The 20,000-nt window shown below is 28.0% G+C and overlaps 3 protein-coding genes across 3 annotated transcripts in view; 2 read left to right on the forward strand and 1 right to left on the reverse strand.

Annotated features, from left to right (window-relative positions):
• The first annotated feature begins 2,117 nt into the window (after window positions 1-2,117).
• Window positions 2,118-9,617, forward strand: LOC148312836 (protein takeout-like). The gene is made up of 5 exons (XM_088272689.1): window positions 2,118-2,293; window positions 3,359-3,605; window positions 5,682-5,812; window positions 7,789-7,938; window positions 8,829-9,617. The coding sequence occupies exons 1-5, from the start codon at window positions 2,218-2,220 to the stop codon at window positions 8,981-8,983; spliced, it is 759 nt and encodes a 252-aa protein (XP_088128815.1). The 5' UTR covers window positions 2,118-2,217; the 3' UTR covers window positions 8,984-9,617.
• Window positions 9,618-9,791: 174 nt separating this feature from the next.
• LOC148312837 (protein takeout-like) lies at window positions 9,792-14,902 on the reverse strand. The gene is made up of 4 exons (XM_088272604.1): window positions 14,896-14,902; window positions 14,396-14,642; window positions 13,352-13,482; window positions 9,792-9,943 (listed from the first exon to the last, which is right to left on the reverse strand). The coding sequence occupies exons 1-4, from the start codon at window positions 14,900-14,902 to the stop codon at window positions 9,792-9,794; spliced, it is 537 nt and encodes a 178-aa protein (XP_088128730.1).
• A 2,909-nt stretch (window positions 14,903-17,811) lies between these two features.
• The window catches only part of LOC148312838 (protein takeout-like), a 5,268-nt gene continuing 3,079 nt past the window's right edge, over window positions 17,812-20,000 (forward strand). Inside the window, exons 1-2 of the mRNA XM_088272699.1 lie at window positions 17,812-17,983; window positions 19,093-19,339. Of these exons, the coding sequence (XP_088128825.1) occupies window positions 17,914-17,983; window positions 19,093-19,339 (317 nt within the window). The 5' untranslated portion in view covers window positions 17,812-17,913. The remainder of the gene's footprint in view (window positions 17,984-19,092; window positions 19,340-20,000) is intronic.

Consider the following 20,000-nt stretch of genomic DNA (forward strand, 5'->3'; position numbering starts at 1 on the left):
AAACTACTTCAAATACCGACTGCCTCAAAGCAAAAAAAAACTATCTTTGTTTCTCCAATTTTATAGAACAACTGTTTTTTTAATATAAAAATACTTTAATATAAAATATAAATCTTTTATTTCATCTTTTACTTCATCTACGCTGAAATATCAAAATGACGAATATATAAGTGCACAGAGGAGAGAAAATGGAAAAAATTTCCACCTCCACACTACCGTGCTGGAGCTCCCAGGTTCGATTCCTAGAGAGGGGATGAAAATAAATATTAGTGGTTTAAGCCATAATATTTATTTCATATAACCCTGGACTGGTCCCAGAAGCGCAGGAGCGATCACCTTGCCTGCATGTAAGTAACGATCAAGATAACAAGGTGCAGTGCCCTATGCATCATTGGATGCGGTTAAGGGTTGGATGAAGGACAAAACCCACACATGTGAACAAAAAATTAAACACAATCAAAATATTGTGAGTTAATTACTAGTCAAAATATTATACTATAAGTTCAATATAAATTGTTAAAAAATAATTTAAAACCATTAAACAATTCGGATGTAATCTTACATACATTTTAAAGAGGTCTCTGTTTATTGAAAACTCACTCAACTCAATCATAAATGCGGCCGAAAACTCCCACATGAAAGAAGGTGTCAATTAAAAGATATACAACATCTGAAATTTGAGGAGTGTTGTTTCAATCATGGGTAGAAAGGAGAATCACACGTATAAAAAGTGTTAACTTAAACCAGCCTTTGACATGTCGTAAGACCTGTAAATACCTAGGCATCCATATTCTTTTTAATTCTTGTTAAGATTTTTTTTTTAAATTAAATTCTTTTGGTATTATTTTCAAACAAATATCTTTAATATTGCTTAAATAATGATGCGATAAATTAAATACCCATATGTTTTTTTTAATCACTATTTTACCCGAAAAAAAAATCAATTACTCACGCTTGCCATTCTTTCTTTTACTGATTTTTTTTTCTAAAATCTATTTGTGCGTATTTTTTCTAATGCCTTTTTTGTACATTGTATACGTCAATGTCCGTGTGCACATTTTTCCTTGAGATTTTTATGACGTTGCGCTTTTTGCAATATGCATTTTTTCCGTACTTATTTTGAATATCGACTTCATAAGTTAGTGGTTTTCTTCCGTCAAAATAATTATATATGTAGTTATAGAATACCATTTTTTTAACTACATAAACCATATATTAATTTCAAAACTTAAATTTAAATATAAAATTCTTATAATAACATTTCATAAGTCATGTATTTGACAAAAAGGCTTTAATAATGACATAATTGTGAAAATTAACGTTTTTTTTTAAATGCATTCAACTGACGTTTCGTATTTATTACTAACATGTATTTAAAAAACTATACAACTCCAAAAAGAGCAAAAATTTATATTTAAAAAAATATATGGAGTACCTACGTATCTAAATTTTATGTCATTTTTAATGATCACTTTCACTTACATTAAATTAAAAAAATTGTACGAATATTTCTCAGTTACGTATTAAATAGCAATCTGTAGGTTCTGCTCGTATGGAGTTTTTAAAAAATCCTCTTTCTATGGACGTGATGTAACATATATATGTGTTTTTTTTTTAAATATTTTTTTGAAAATAAAATATACGACTTGTATTATTTTCGAAATCCATGATTCATAATCAAAATACCATCTTAGTAAGGGTAAAAGGTATACAATATTATCATTTTAAGTTATATAATAATTCAATATTATATTTACTTGGTAATTTTCATAATGGCAGAATTTTTTTCTCTTTACAATTGTATAATAGATAAAATGTATTATCTAATATATGGCTATTGTACAATAAATACAATCATTAAAATATTGACAAGTTATTAAATCTGATGCTTCTTAACAATAAAGTACATACATCATATATGTTCGATTATCAAGGCCATCTGAAGAGGAGTTCAGACAGCAAAGCGAAAAAAATACTGCAACAAACTTATATGAAGTAAAATTGAAACGTGGATATGAGCGGAGAGCAGATTTTTTTAGTATGTCAAATTTGATCATAGTTCTTTTACTGTCAGAGAGCGAAAAATACATATAAACCATGCGTAATTTTCAATATACGTTAGTCGGTTAAGACGGTGCTCTCTTGAACGTTTATATAATTTTTGGGAGTTGAAAAGTGCTTTTTTATTTTATTAAAGAATATAATAAAACTTTTAAAATGTATTTTTCGACCATTTTCTTTGTTGCATTTGTAACATTAGTTAACGTTAAATTATTAAATGGACTAGGATTGCGTAAGTTTCATTTGTTTTCTTTTTTATTATTTTTAAACAGTTCTTATTTTTCTATTTTTAAATTTTTTCTTAATGCTTTTTACAATTTTTTTTTCCTTATTTTAAATTCTTTTGCATTATATTACATAATATTAATACAAATACAAAAAAAATATATGTAAAATATAAATACAAAAAAAGATCCCACAAAGGCATGGCCTGTGTGTGCCTATACAATATAATTTAGGTCATAGTAAAGGCTACTGGCAAGAATACAATAGATATTATAAGAAGTAGAACTACAATAGAATAAAAGTATTAATATTAAATACAAAAAATACAAAATACTTGACTAACAGAAAACAAATAAAAAAAATAAAAAATAAAAATAATAATAAATCTAAAAAGTTAATGTAACTAAAAATATTTAAAAAAATAAATGTTAGTTTCGAGTTTTTTGAGAAGCAGCAATTTTTTTATTGAATTTATAAGGTTTTAAATTTATATGGTTGGAATTAAAAGGTTTTTACGTTTTTTGTTTACGGTTGTTGATCCATTTATTTTAAATTTGATTATAATGTTTTTGACAAAGGTTCTTTTGCACAAAATAAACTTTTTTACAACTTTATACCCAGAGAAAAATCGGTAAAATCGGTAGAATCGGTAAATTTTACATGTATGTAAAGTAATCACTTAAACCAGCCTCTTACGGTCATGAGCCCCATAAATGCCAAGACTTCCATATTCTTCTTCAACTATGTTGAGACGTCAAAAAATAATATCAATAAGTGATATAAAACAAGTAGGTATTTATATTATTTGTTGAAATTTCATCAAAGATGAAGAAGAATATAGAAGTCTGGGCATTTACGGGACTGACGACCGTCATAGGCTGGTTTAAGTGATCACTTCACTTAATTCTAACTCGTTTAATTTGAGATAATCTAGATTTGTAAATAAGTTTTTGGACACACTCAAAATGTTGTTAGTAAGATTTATTAGGAAAAATGGGTAGTTTATTGTTATGGTGAGGTTATGATTTATTTTTATATATGTATTCGTTATTAAATACAATGATTTTTACAGCCTCGTATATGACAGCCTGCCGCAGATTCGACCCGAAGTTGAATGAGTGCGCCCTTAATGTAGCCAGATCTTCTGCCAAGACGTTTGCCAAGGGAGATCCAGCCCTTAACATTCCAAGTCTCGACCCTTTGCAAGTAAAACAAATAAAAACAGCAGCCTTTGGATCGAACCAGGATAATGGGATCAAAATCCTGTTTACTGACGTTGCGATTACCGGTCTGAAAGATCTGGATATTTCGAAATTATCGTAAGTTGTCTGAGTGGGATTAATCCAACAAAAATGATTAATAATAAATATTTTTTTTATTGCAACTGCAGATAGGTGGTAGAATTCCATATTGAATTGTTGGGTAATATCCGATTGAATTCTACATTTATTTTTGTATATGTTAATATGTGACGCGTTTCGCCTTATTAAGACATTATCAAACACATATAGACATTATCAAAACATTGAGTGTTTGAAAATGTCTTAATAAGACGAAACGCGTCACGTATTAACATATACATAAATAAATGTAGAATTCAATCCAATAAACCTTGTTTAATTTTGAATATATTACCTAACAATAAATATAAAGATATTTTTTTTGAATAACCTAACGTCCTAGTGACTCTGAAATCTAGCTACGGCTTTTGCAACACCGCTTATCGTGACCTAACTAAGGCTTTTTAAGTTTTATAACCTATGCCTACTCATGAGTGGATTTACTCTTTATGTCTAAATTAACTAAAATTTCATAAAATTTATATCAAGATATGATGCATTTATGTATTATTTGCCAAAAAATAAACTAATTTATTGACCATCACGCCGCTTCCGCATGAGTAAGTAAAAAAAATTGAACAACACATAAATCCGTATTTACAAATGTAAATACATTTGTAAAAAATGTTTTGTAAAAAAATTTAAAAAATATTTTGAAAAAAATGATAACTTAAACCAGCCTTAGACAGGTCATAAGCCTTTAAAATACCCAGAAATCCATATACTTCCCCGCAGGAGTAGGCAGATAGAATTGTACGCCACATAAATTTGTCTTTACACGTGGATATAATGGTCACTTAAACTAACCTTTGACGGGTCATAACCCCTGTAAATGCCCAGACTTCCATATTCTTCATCATTTATGTTGACATATAAATATAAAAAAAATATAACTCTAGAGTGGACAAAACCAAGAAGTGTGAACAAAGATTTTGATACACTAAAAATATTGTGTAATATATTTTATTAATTTAAAAGAAATTTTTAAAATACATATAAGTTTCTGAAATATTCATCGGAAATAAAGCCAAGCTAAGTATTCCAATATTACATGATAGACTTCTCTAACATACAAAATTTAAATAAAATCCATATATAGAGAAATTTTAAGAATATGTTGCAATTTCTTATTTATATTTTTGTGACGCCGTAAAGCGATTCATTATTATTTTAAGTAACGCATTTTATGTATATGAACACTGTTTTATGCAAATATCTGAATTTTGCATGTATTTATTCCAATGTATTATGCCCGAGTCTGTCCAGATTTAGCCAATTTTAAATTACTGTTACGTTTAAAAAAACATAAAAAACAGAGAAAACATACTGGTTTGCAAATGTTGTAGTTAAGAAATCAAATAACGTCTGATAAAACTTTCCAATCCGATATGTTTGAGTTGTAGAAAAACATTTTATCATTTGTTGATTCTGCAGTCATTTTATGGTAATATCTATCAATTTTAAAATTAAATGTCCCTTGGTAAATACCACTACCTTTAAACCTCTTGCGAAACTGTTCAATTGTGTTATTTAATATGGAATCGAAAATAAGAAAAAAAAAACGGTATAAAAAAAAATCTACAGAAAAAAAAAATACTTGAATATTTAGAAACTTTGTGTGTAGATGGTCTTAAATCGAAACAAAACGAAGTTTTGTAAAATATTATTTTTGATTTTTTGAAGTGCATCATTTAGATCAGTGCTCGTCAACCTTTTCTCACTTACGAAATACCAAAATTCTTTCTAGACTTCCGCGGCACACCAAAAGGTAAAATATGTATGTAAAATATATGACCATTGAAAAAGTTAAAGGTTATAATAATTATTCTATGCTAAGTTTAAAAAAACAGACAAAATTAGGGAAAGTAATTTTTCATTATGTATTAAATACATAATGAAAAATTGTAAAATGTCAAAAACATTGAATTTGACCAAGACTCACCTATATCCGGCTCACGGCACACCGGTTGCGTAGCACGATTTTTATTTTATTATATATTTGCATTTTGTGTTATTTTTAATGTCAATTATTATTTTTTTTTTTTTTACTTTCAGTATTGACGTAGTCAAACAAAAATTCCACGCTAAAGCTGTAGTAAGTTTGAACATGGACGCTAAGTACGATCTAAGTGGACGTCTGCTCATATTTCCTTTAATAGGCAAAGGAAAATCACACGTGAGTTTACGTAAGTAGGAAAAACAAAAAAATTAACAACGTTGTCTTAAAATTTATTTTTATAAGTAACACTTTTAAATTAATAATTGAAGAATACAGTTTATTATTAAACTTGCAGTAATATCCCGTCGGCGATGATAATATACCTCTAATTAGGTTTATAATGATTTCTTCTAAAATTATTTGTGAATTTATTAACTGATATTATTTGTCATATTTTTCCATTCATATCTTTATTTTTCGGTGTATGGTCTGATTTGATTCATTTATTGTCTTGGTCAATTGTCTGATAGCCTTTGTTCAAATGAATATACTGGAGCCTTGGATTGTCAACATATTTTTTTAAAGAATTTGTTTCGAGGTTTGAATTTTCATACAAGAATTCAAGTAAAATGACGATCCATTTATTATTTGTTCAATACAGATGTCAGCGACCAAACTAAAACACCGAATGAAATAACGATTACTTTAAAAAGAAGTCATTACATAATCCGGGTTTTAAATACGATATTTTCAAGCTAAATCAGTTGAAAAATTAGATTTTATTAGAAAACCTAAGCTGAATTAAAATATTAACCTATAAAACATAACAGAACAAAAGGAACAGATATCCATTAGTCATATAGTTTTTCGGAGAACAATCAAATCCATTGAGTTATTTCTATATCGATCCTTTCATGGTATTATAAATACAAATATACGTTTTTATTAATAATAACAACAAAAAACAGTAAGAAAAAAAGATTATTTAAATAAAATAAAAAGGCTTTAAGAATACTAGCTCTATGTTTTTCTTTACCATTGTACATAACTGAACACTTACAAAGCCTTTGTTTATTTTTTAAACTCAAGTTTATGCATATTGTACAAAGATGTAAATATAGCGTTGTAATATTATTATTATAGCTAACGAAATGATGCAAACTTAAATATCTTGATAAAATCCAAACATCATATGCGCACTTATCCAGCCAAAAATCCTTTGTCAAACATAATGCACAAAAAACTTGTTTCTTGATGATTATTGATAGGTTGTCAGAATATATCGGATTGGTAAATCTTCAAAATAAAAGTCGTGTTTCGTTTTTTAGATTTTTTTCTGTATTCGTCTTAATAATGGCGAATTGTATAGATCATAGTTTAAGATAATCCCACTAAAAACTTCTGACCCTTTTCAATCTGACAGTCCTAATTTAAAACTGGTACTTGAATGTTTTTTTGTATTCATTTCTGTTTTGTTTTTATTTTTTATTATTCTTATCTTGTTTTTAAAACCAAAAGCTGTCCTGACTTGAGAATTTTGTATGTTTTACTTAGCCTTTTTCTTATACAAATGTTGTATGTTGCAATACTGCGTGTATTAAAAGATTAACTTTTATTATAACTTATTTTTTCTTTGCTAATGAACATGGCATGTAAATGTGATAACAACCAAGATGCCAGCTAGGAAACGTAACTAAAAAAAATTATCTAACCGTCATGCCGTTTCTCTGAAGGGGTACGTAGAGAGGATAGAACACAACAGCAATATGTCTTTGCAAATATTAATATTCTCTTCCATATTTCTGAATTTCTTCTGACTCCTGACCTGTCAAGTATTTGAATCGCTTTTGAAGAAAAAAAATCCTTCGTATTTCTATGCTTTTACTTCATCAGATTACCCTCATCTTACTACATCATTATTTTCATACTTCACCATTCAAATATCTATCATACATCGTTTTGACGCTTATTTAATGAAATGATCGTACTTATATTACATTCAGTTTACTCTCATCCCTATTTAGCTTCAAGCTTCACTTCAATACATTACTAAAGGTACCAGGACTCCATTATATATACCTAGTTTAGCCTACGTTATTGAGCAAAAATTATACAAAAGTTTGCTATATCTGAATACAGAAAGATTAAATAAAATAACAAAATACGCTCTACTGAAAAAATCAAAAATCTTTGTTTTTTTTTTTAAGAAATGATTTTTTTCAGGTGATGTAAAGCTGTCGTATACTTTTGATTACGATATAATTAAGAAAGATGGAGTTGAATATTCTAAATTTACCAAAGATGATATGAAGTACGAAGTTGGGAATGCATCTTTCAAACTTGAAAATCTTTTCAACGGAGACAAAGTTCTCGGTAAGTTCTTCACTACTAACTAAAACATTATTAATATATCTATCTATGGAACCCTTACTGTCCATCCTATGATTCTTCTTTTGTTTCCTTTGCCTCAACCCTCAACTCCTCACCTGATCCTTTTTCCGTTGCTTTCCTTGTTTTTAGCAATTTACAGTTTCATTAATATAAAATGTAATAATTTTTTATCCAGTCATAAAGTGATTATCTTTTTATTAGAGTTTACATCATTATTAAATGAATGTTTACCGTTTTTATTTAATTAAATTTATGGGTATCTCCATTCAGGTGGTATTTTTATGAATAGATACTGACGGGAACTCACACATGAAATAATGTGTGAATTACATGATATATATGAATTATATGATTTAAAAAATTAAAATGTTGTTGTAGAATGGATAGAACGGTAACTGTTACACTGTTAGAATGATCACTAAAACCAACCTATAAATATCCAGACTACCATATTGCTCTTCATTTTTTCATATTTCTTGGTGCTTTTTGGTCGACTCAAGGACCAACATGAAAAACAACTAAAGGCTGAAGACTGACATCCACTCAGACTATTTTTTTTATTAAAATTAAACATTTGAATATACCACTTTAATGAGTTTTATTTATATTTACGACTAGTTTCGAAAACGACACATGTTTTCATCTTCTGGTACAAATTAAAACTTAATTTGTACCGGAAGATGAAAACATCTGTCGTTTTTGAAACTAGTCGTAAATATAAACAAAACTCATTAAAGTGGTATATTCAAGTGATTAATTTTAATAAAATAATCATGTCATTCCACAAAGTTAATGCCAAATCAATAAATAACATAATATTTTTCGCATGAGTTTTTACTTATACCAAATAATTTATTTTATTATTTCAACAGGCGATACTACTAACACTCTTCTGAACGAAAACTGGAAAGAGGTTTTAGGTGAGCTGGCTCCACCTGTAGTGAACGCGATAAGGGAAGGATTCAAGGATGCGGCCAAGTCCTTCCTATCCCAAGTGCCCTATGATGAGCTTCTCCTCATACCATAAAAATAAAACTAATAATTAAGTTTTTTAAGCTATTGATTATTTTTTTCTTAAATTTTTTTCTTATTGTAAGCATTAAAACATTTATTATAATTTGAAAAACACTCGATATTTCATACTTATACTGAAATAAATTAAGTAAACACCCTTAAGTTAATACCATGACATCCATATTCTTCTTTATTTTGGTTAATTTGTCAATATAAATGACGCCTTAATGGATTAACCCAGTTTGTGAACAAGGATTTGAACACACTGAAAATATTGTGAACAATTTTCTTCTTCAAACCCTTATCTGCATCCCAATGGAGCAAAGGGTACTGGATCATACAAATGCAATGTTATCTTGATCGTTAACACGTGAAGTAAAGCTCCGCTTTGGGTACAATTCCAGGGTAATATTGAATAAATCTTAGAGTGAAAATAATCACTTTTATAATTATTTGACCCCCCCCTCATGGGAATCGAACCGGGACCTCCAGAACGGTAGCTGAGCTTGCTGACCATTACACTACGGAGGTGGACAAATATAATGCGGTGAACAATATAATGGAATTTGTTTTGTTTTTTTATGTATTTTTAACATTCGTCATATCTGTGATAAATAAACGTTTTAATAATAAAATTTAAAAAAACATTTTTTTGTTTTAAACTTTTTTATTGTATTGTAAAAGTTTTAGTGAGTAGTAAAACTGGTGAGCTGCTTAGTAAGAATGGTTAAATTTAAGTAATGAAGAAATAACTCCATGATTTATGAAGGCGTACGATTGAGGTTTGCTGTTTTTTTCTTCTTTTAATGGTCTTAAGGATATCATGGCAAAAGCAATTCGTCATAAGGAACTTGTGACAGGAGGATGCTAGCTGCATTCGAGAAGGTTTCTTTGAGAACTTTGATGAACGGCGGACTTAATTGGGCGACCACGTCTCTCCAATTATCGTTAAGTAAATTATTCGCGGTTCCAGCTGGAAACAAAAAAAAAGCATTAGACGTAATATGGTCTTAGATAAGGTACAAAATTTGTCATCGTTATGATGATTATAATAGGATAATCGATATAAACACAAAACTCTTTCAAAACTAAAACTTAAAATAATTAAAATATTAGGCATATTTAAAGCATTAACTTTGTGGATCATTGTAATATATTATTTAGAGAAATAAAAAGACTTTGATTTTTATACACTAATTTTTTTTATTAAAAACCAACTAGTTTCGGCAACAACCTATTGCTCTCTTCAAGGTTTGTTTTATTACTTATAAAAAAAAAAATTATTTTTCCAACCATAAGTGAATTTCTTCGTTTGTTCAATTTTGATACATATTTCGTTTTTATATTTATTTTTGTAGATATAATAAAATTATGGCTTTAATTGAGTACTGTCAACAGTATTAATGTAATTATTTCTCGAAGATTGTATCATTTTCTAACGTAATTAAGTGCACGTGTACTAAGTATAAGTATCACGTGTCTTAACTCTTTAATATACGAAAGACAGTTGCTTAACAATATAATTAAAAGTTGTACATATTTACCGGTTAAAAAATCACATCATGTAAAATATATGTTACTGCTCCCGACTTTTCAAAATATATATTTACACACATATATTTATATACATTATATATTTACATATATATAAATATATATATATATATATATATATATATATATATATATATATATATATATATATATATATATATATATATATATATATATATATATATATATGTGTATATATAAAAATATATATATATATATATATATATATATATATATATATATTATATATATATATATATATATATATATATATATATATATATATATATATATATATATATATATATATATAAATATATATATATATATATATATATATATATATATATATATATATATATATATATATATATATATATATATATATATATATATATATATGTATTTATATATATATGTATATTTATATGTATATATATATATATATATATATATGTATATATATATATATATATATATATATATATATATATATATATATATATATATATATATATATATATATATATATATATTATATATATAAATATATATATATATATATAGATATATATATATATATATATATATATATATATATATATATATATATATATATATATATATATATATATATATATATATATATATATATATATATATATATATATATATATATATATATATATATATATATATAATACATTAATATTTACATACACAATTAAATGCATACTTCGTAACTTGGTAAAATACGCGTATCGTTCCGTATCGTATACGTGTATATATATATATATATTTATATATATGTATATATTTATATATATATATATATATATATATATATATATATATAAATATATGTATATATATATATATATATATATATATATATATATATATATATATATATATATATATATATATATGTATATATATATATATATATATATATATATATATATATATATATATATATATATATATATATATATATATATATATATATATATAATACATTAATATTTACATACACAATTAAATGCATACTTCGTAACTTGGTAAAATACGCGTATCAACGTCATATGCTTTAATGTATTTTCATCATTACACTTTTATGACTTACCTACGCGTAGATTGAGAAAATTGTAAGGAATAAAATCAATAAGCTATTAATATTTAATAATACAGTATTTACACAATAAAAGACCTTTGCCATTTTACACAAACCTTTTGAATATTGTTCAAAAGGTCTCATGAACCATTCGGATGCCTATCCAAAGCGAAAGTCAGGAAAATAACTGCAAAACATTTTTTCGGATGTTTTTACATCCGTATGGATTTAAAAAAAAAATATGATGCGTTTTATTCATTACATAATTTTAAAAGGATCCTTAAAAAACAATAATTAAATAATGAGAAATTATTCATCACAAAATAAGAATTAACTAATAGCATCAGATTTCTATTTCCTCCAGTTAAATGTTGGGTACTTTTTTTTCTTCAAACCCTCATCCTCACCCGATGCTGCATAGGGCACTGCATCATTTAAACGCAGTGTCATCTTGATCGTTAACATATGAAGGAAAGGTGATCAGCCCTCCGCTTAAGGTACCAGTCCAAAGTTATACTGAATTATAAATATTTTAGTGAAAAATTCACTTATATTTATTTGAAACCACCCTGAGAATCGAACCCGGGACCTCCAATACGGTAGCCGAGCGTGCTGACCAAAATATACATATACTTACAAAATATGTTTAGACCATAAAACAAGTTATCCATGTGAAACACAGCGAATCCAATATTTAAGTCCAAGTTATCGCCAGAGAACTTCATGTATGTGATATCTTTCTCGTTTTTTACTAAATCATATTGAAAAATGTACGAGATGTTCACGTTTGCTAGAAAAATCGAAGGGATGGTATCACTTATACAAATATTTTCAATACATAACAAACAAAATTCAAGGCATATATATTAAAACCAAGCAAGAAGAATTCCGCTTCGGAAAACTCTTTCGGACACATGGAACAGATCAATATCCAATGTGATAATGTTCAACATTGGCAATGGTTCCTACAGGCATAACCATTGGGTTGGTCCTGTATATGAGAATGTAAAACAATCTATGCTGACGCTGTCTTAGGTAACTATCGGGAACATACAGACCAATGCCCCGGATAATTTCAGGATTATTGTACATACCGCGCAACAATCGATGTAATATTATTATCTCTATGCCAATATTGTATTCAACAAACATGTTAACATATTTTCTCACTTTCGGAATTCGGATTTTGGAATAACCATCCTATCTTCAGTCAGGTCAACTGTAGACTGACGATAGGATGGTTATTCCAAAACCGGTAGTCATGAAGTTGTGTTTTTAAAAGATATTACAAAAAGTGAAAGATAAATGATAAGGAGAGTGTTATATTACCATACCACAAAGTAAAATATTATATCAGTTTACTAAATACGCAGTGAAATTTTTAAAATTCTTTGGAAATTTCGTATTGAACTTTTCATATTTCTTTTTTTTTAATTCTTTTGCATTTCACAACATAATATACAAGTAAAAAAATAAAAAATAAAATAAATCCAAAAAAAGATCCCACAAAGGCATGGCCTGTGTGTGGGTATACATTATATCATATTTTAGGTTATAGTAAAGGGCACTGGCAAGAATACAATAGATATTATAAAATGTTGAATAAGATTAAATGTGTTAATATAAACTACAAATACTTTACTTTAACAGAAAACAAAAAATGAAAAATAAAAAAACAGATGATTACTTATTTTTAATCTTAAAATAACTTACTGAGGGAAGTGTTTGAAGGTCCACTTCCGCTTAGTGGTAAGAAAAGAAAATATCCCGTCATTTTGTAGTAAGAAGCAATGTTGAGGTCTCCTATTAAGTTTGCAGAAAATTTTCTGTTTTTAACATCTATCCTAAAATTTCAAAAGGATATCTGCAATTACTGAAATTAGACATGTAACTACATCAATTACTTTGATATCTTAGAAAAAAAATGTATGTACTTTCTGAATATGTTATTTCTAGCTTTAAATGAAGCAACAGAGTTTAGTACAGAATCAATATGTACTCTTTGCAACTGTTTTAAATAATGATTTTTCAAAATTAAAATATAAATAAAAAGATTTTTTTAACAATTCATTATTCTTCTTGATGTAGGCCTTGTGGCCAGTTTTCAAGGGGGATTAGCCTCCTGCGATGTCGATTTCCAGCTATCGATCCATCTCTTTGACGGTCTGCCCGGGAGTCGTCTACAGTGCGATGTGGGGGAGTCTGGATGGTTCCATTCTCCTCACATGCGCATACCATTGTCTCCTTCGTTGCCTTCCCCACCTAACGACATCTTCGATCTCGCATATTTCCCTGATCCTGGCTGATCTTATTCTATCTCAAATACTGAAGAAGGATGAGAAACGGGGAGGGTTGGTGTGCAAGGTTATCAGCCTATATGCCTTAAAAAAGATCCAACGCTCACAGCAAAGAGAACTTAGCCTCGGACAAACAAATCTTTCTACTATAAAAAAATATATTTTTACTTTCAAAGTTTTTTTCTCATGCTAATAATATCATTTTATTTGGAAATAAAAAACATTACTTTTAAAAACTGGTATGTTCATGAAATTTAAAGTGAGTTTTAAACAATACATCATGTGTAAATAATGAGTCTCTAATTAAATAAATATGTTTATATTTCACTAATATTTTACATAGTAAATACCGGAATAAGTGACTGCCGAATCAATTGATGAAATAAATAAATATGAATGAAAATTCTACTTCATATTGACTTTCTCAAAAAAATATTTTATTATATAAAAAGGTACCAACTTGAAATCTTTCACTGATAGATCGCCCAGGCCTGTGACCACACTGTTGGAGAAGAATATCTTCATCCCTGTAAACCTGGTCGTCTCGAAGGTGGCTGTTTTTATCTCCTTTACCTCTAGAGGATCCAACCTCGGATTACCTCTAACAGGATCACCTCGGGCGAAAAGAACTGCAGAAGATCTCGCTTGTCTCAATGCGCATTTGTTTAAATTTGGGTCCGAACGGCGACAGGCCTTTAAGTACTTTGCTAAAAACACAATTAAGATATGAGGTTTAAATATTTTTTTAAATTATTTTGGATAATGTATACAGCGCCATTTTCGTAAAATATTACCTCAAGGGCGCTTACACAGAGGTGAACAGTAGAGGTCCTCACCAAAACGTTACATCTCCATTATAAATGATTTTAAGTAATCAGGAATTCTAACTTGTAAAATTGTTACATTTTGGTGCGATTTATGAATATATGACTTTAGCTCTCGATGGGATTTGAAACTAACCATCCATTTTAACAAATAATTTAACAGATGACTGTTTTTTATTCAAACAAACCAAATGTGAATTCCGTTTTTTTATTTTATTATAAAAAACGCGTGTATTCAAGAATGGCACATGAAACAAATACTAATCTTCTTCCTTGTAGTTATTATACGAGTACATAAGTAAGAACGGATTTAAGGTTTACGCAACACGTCTTGCGTCATCAGGTAAAAAAGGATAAATATTGAAAGAGAACTGACAAATATATTTTTGTTTTCAAAACACTTACGCATTCCTTGTCCATTTATACAACGAAAATAACAACACATTAAAGCCAACAAAAATGAGACTCTAAATATTACGGAAAATGACGCCATTTCAAATGTTTTTAAATATATTTATTTATTCCTGAATTTTTTTTTTGGGTTTTATTATATCATGAGTAAAATCTACACAAGGTATAAAAAATATTATTATCAGCTTCGAAATGAACACGAACTGCACATAGAATATTCTAGATCATGTATTTATGTGTGTCGCTCAAACGAGGATAGTATGCCATAAAAATAAATTCCTTAAATTCTGTACAATTTACTAGCATAAAACTTATATATTTTAAAGGCGTTCAAATTATGACTGTACAAAAAACTTCAACTTTTATTTTATTTAATTAGACCAATAATGTTAACGTGATCCCTAGATGAATGCTTTTATTTATCAAATAAAAAAACTGATTATTTTAATCTGTTACATTATTATCTATCATTAGAATTCTAACTGTCCATTAATCCTCATCCCTTAGCTTTTCCCTCTACCTCCTCCCCTAAACTCTCTTTTTCCTTTGCCTTCCTTATTATCATCACTTTGTGATTCTCATAAATATTAGATAAAATGTTAAATAGTTGCTGAATTAATAAAGCAGTAATTTGTAATTTATGATTTTTTATATTTAAGTACTATTAACTCTCTAATTGCTTTTTAGCAATAAGTCCTCTTATGTACTTTTTTTGTACATGAAGTTCAAATAAATAAATAATCGTAGTCTTCAATTAAAAACATCAAATCAAATTTATATTATATTTGAACCTCCTCTTATTAATTTACGTACTATACATACGTTTAAACGTCTAGGTACCACATTAAACCTAATTTCATCATTTTGCATAGTATGCGGGATATGTGATATCATTCGTATTAAAATTGAAATAAATTTACTGCACTAGATATATTCAACGTAGATGCTGATAAAATAATATTTATTTTACTTTCCGTATCTTTACTATCCAACGTGCATACAAGGTTCTTAAAATAGGGACTTTGCGGGTTACTCCTTTCAAATTAAAATAAATAAAAATTATAAAACAGAACAATTTTAAACAGTAGACGTGAGGAAAAAAAACGATTACTTTGTTAAGCCTTATGTAATTTATTCATAACAGTTATTGAATTACCTATTTAACCAAAAATTGTAAATTTTTTGTTCGCGTATTGCTGTATCGTAATAATGTTTTCATCCAAAAAGCAAATTGCAAAGGGCCTCACTGGAGTGCAAACGTTCAGTATCTGGGCTCTTCACCTTTTGATTTTGAACCCATCGTTAATTTAAGTTTATTTTATCGTAAAAAAATCAATAATAACACAAAATACTCACCAAATGTTAATGGTCTGTTATAAGTGATTTTAAGAATAAGTGAATATTAATAATATTACCTTGGTACACCTCTATCGATGTTTGTATGATATATTTAATATATCTGCATATTACTTATCATAAATGACAAGAAAACCGGAAATTTTCTATCTAGTAAGGACATATGCGTACTTGTTTGCATGATGAATTAATTATCTCATGCATTATAGTGGAAAAGTTTCATAAATATTTTTTTTGAATGCATATTACTTATATCTAAAAAATTTCAATATTGTTGAACATTTTCTCTGTTGGCATTTAAAAAAAAAGTGTTTTTAGGAAGTAAAAGTTTTCATTTTCTGCAACAGAGATTAAAATGATTGACATCATTTTTTTTATTCAAAATTGTCAGAGTTTATTATTTTCTAACCCTCTTTTTCGTATAATTAGCAAAATGTACGAAGGGTTTGAGAAATATATTTGATTTTATTTAGATATGTACATATATATTTAACATATAAAGTAGATTAAAATAATAATTATAAAAAAAATACAATGAAAAATACAAGTTGAAAAAGTAAGTTACTCCAGAGAAATATATGCCAGTATAAAGTGACATCGAACACTTTTCTATTAGGGTGGTGACTGACCGGAGCCATTTCGTCGTAACGTAACACGTTACGATGCGAGCATTCGTATAGTCAGTACAGCGAGCCGAGCGCTCCATCCATTGTTTCGGATGCTCGCTGATGCTCCCCGCGAGCGATGTTACGACGTTACATTTCGACGAAATGCTCCAGTCAGTCACCACTCTTAGATTAAAGTGTCGTGCAATACTAGTATAAATGAAAAATAACTTGTATGAAAAAAATGGAATAAAGGGATTAAGAGCGGAATTGTTTGAAATATCTCAAATTAAATTTTTGTATTAAAACTATATTTTATTCAATATTTCACGAAATTATAAGAAAAAAATTAAAACGCATTTGTTTTCGTAGTAAAGTAAAAAAATGTTTCAACGTAAATACTATTTATTCTTCAGGTAATTTTCTAAGCGAGCTAAGGTTTATTTGTTTCCAAATTTAATAAGAATTATTGGAGTTATTTGTATTTAAACAAATATATGGTTTTATTCTGCGAACAAACGGTTCATTCAATACATATTTATAACCTTCAGCTTCTATAATCTTGATATTATAATTGCATGAACTTAGCATTGAAGGGTTTGTAGGTGACGCACAACGACATAACAAGAGTTGCAATAATCCGTGTTTTATATAAAGCAAAGATTTCATAAAAGCTGTTTAGATAAATACAGAAGAACGCGCAATAGACAAGTGTATCCGTTGTTTTAAACTGCAACAATTTTATCAGACTCTAACAAAAATATATTTATAAATTTGGAAAAATGAAATTTCTCATATTATGTTTAGCCATTGCAATAATAAACGTTGATTTAGTTCGTGGAATAGCTCTCCGTAAGTACATAAATACTTTTTTCGCCTTTTTTAAAGTTAGTTTTATTGAAATGTACGAGATTATGGCAAATTTATATTCTTTTATCTTCCATACTCACCCTTTTTTACAACTAAATGCTTGTAATCAGATTTTATCAATCTGTCAACACTGGTATTTTAAATTTACTTTTTAACATTTTAAATTTACTAATGTAACCACGGCTAGTTTTGAGAACAAGATTTTCGAAATTGCTCTTATTTACATTAATAAAATAAAAAGTGGTCCTGTAAAAGTGTTTTATTTTTGTATTTAATCGTTATTTATGCCACAGTATAAATGACAAATCAGTAAATATTATAGCACTCCTGAATTTTTATGTACATACGTGTCAGCTAGATTTGGTCACAGATAGATTAGTTATTTGATGCAAGATTTTTATCGATATTTCAAAATAGATAAAAATGTTAAATTTGACATAGAATTTAGATATTTCGGTGTTTCCGTAGCCTGTTATTGGTTGGATTGGGTGGCGTTTTACATATTGTTTATTATTCACCATTCTACTTGTAATTGGAAATAATATCTATTATTTCGAGAAATAAAAATACTTTGTTACATACTCTTCAGGGTTTATTTATTACAAGTAATAAATAAACCCTGAAGAGGGCAACAGGTTGTTGCCGAAACTAGTTGGTTAGTAAAAATGTGAGTAGATCAGAACACAAAGTATTTTTATTTCTCGAAATAATATATCAATATGATCCACAAAGTTAATGCTTTCAATATTCAAAACAGGAAATAATATCAATCAATTTCTAAAGGTGGCATATATACTTGTATATTTACATTTACACACGCACACACACACATCGGTCCACACGGTTTTTTCTAAAAGTAAAATATTTAAAATTTCTAAAGAAACATCTGTGGCTAAGTTTGTATTTTTCATTAGGTTAACAGAGATTTTTATGATTGCGTGTGAGATTATTTTCGAATTATTACACAACCATAAAATGGTAAAAAAACTTTTTTTTCTTTTCGTTATCCATATTATAAACAACGGTTATTTCATTCACAAATTTTTCAGTATATTTCAATGATTATTTAAAATATTTTGATTGTTCTATAGCATCTTACTTGACGCCATGTTACCGCAGCGATCCTAACTTAAACGATTGCATTTTCAAACAAAGCAAAATTGCCATCAAGCCTTATGCCAAAGGAGATCCTTCGAGAGGATTGATTAGTTTGGATCCTTTGACTGCTGATGAAATAAAAACAGCTGCCTTTGGGACTGGCAAAAATGATGGCATTAAAATTGCCTTCAGGAAAGTATCTATCAAAGGACTTGGGGATGGAGATTTAAAGAAAATAACGTAAGTATTATTTTTCAAATTATTTTGTCAATGACAAATTTTAACAAAATATTTCTAATTTTTATCCATATCCAATGATGAATAAGTCGTTGCATCTTGTAGATGCAGTGTAATCTTGATCTTCAAATAAATGAAAGAATGATGATAAGTGTTTCAAGTATATATTTTCAACAATCGAAAACCCGGAATAATCGCCGGGGATTTAAAACATATGAGGAGATGCATGAATATGGAAGAGGTATGGATTTTTTCCAAAAACAGAGTCGTGTGGCATTATATTTTCTCTGCCCATCCCTGCGGAAAGCGACGATGGTTAGTCAGTTTGTAAGCTGATGGAGTGCCTAATATTCTTCCTGATATGTCCGCCTCCGTTGTGAAATGGTCATCACGCTCGGCTACCGTTCTGGAGGTCCTTGGTTCGATTCCTAGGGGGGGGTGTCAAATAAATAAAAGTGATTTTTTTCACTGTAATAAACTCTTGAAGTCCCGTGGTGTCGCGGACTCTTAAGTCAGAGTTTCTCGGCACGAACCCACTCTACTACAATTTTAAACCTATTTCTTAAAATGAGCCGCTTAGGCTCACAGAAAAAGTATGAAATTGAAATATTTGTGTAAATAATAAAAAAACAAATATTTCTCAATTTAAAAAAAAATATTACCT

This window comes from Brachycentrus maculatus, unplaced genomic scaffold, assembly GCF_059751285.1.
Source record: "Brachycentrus maculatus isolate JH-2025_06_01 unplaced genomic scaffold, ASM5975128v1 h1tg000031l, whole genome shotgun sequence".
NCBI classification, from domain to species: domain Eukaryota; kingdom Metazoa; phylum Arthropoda; class Insecta; order Trichoptera; family Brachycentridae; genus Brachycentrus; species Brachycentrus maculatus.

Coding starts and splice junctions, on each gene's coding strand:
- LOC148312836 (XM_088272689.1), top strand. CDS start 2,218: ATGTATTTTTCGACCATTTTCTTTGTTGCATTTGTAACATTAGTTAAC. Junction 2,294..3,358: donor ATTAAATGGACTAGGATTGC/GTAAGTTTCATT, acceptor TGATTTTTACAG/CCTCGTATATGACAGCCTGC. Junction 7,939..8,828: donor CAACGGAGACAAAGTTCTCG/GTAAGTTCTTCA, acceptor TTATTTCAACAG/GCGATACTACTAACACTCTT.
- LOC148312837 (XM_088272604.1), bottom strand. Junction 13,483..14,395: donor CTATCAGTGAAAGATTTCAA/GTTGGTACCTTT, acceptor TTGAAATTTTAG/GATAGATGTTAAAAACAGAA. Junction 9,944..13,351: donor ACCTTCAAACACTTCCCTCA/GTAAGTTATTTT, acceptor TTTTGTTTCCAG/CTGGAACCGCGAATAATTTA.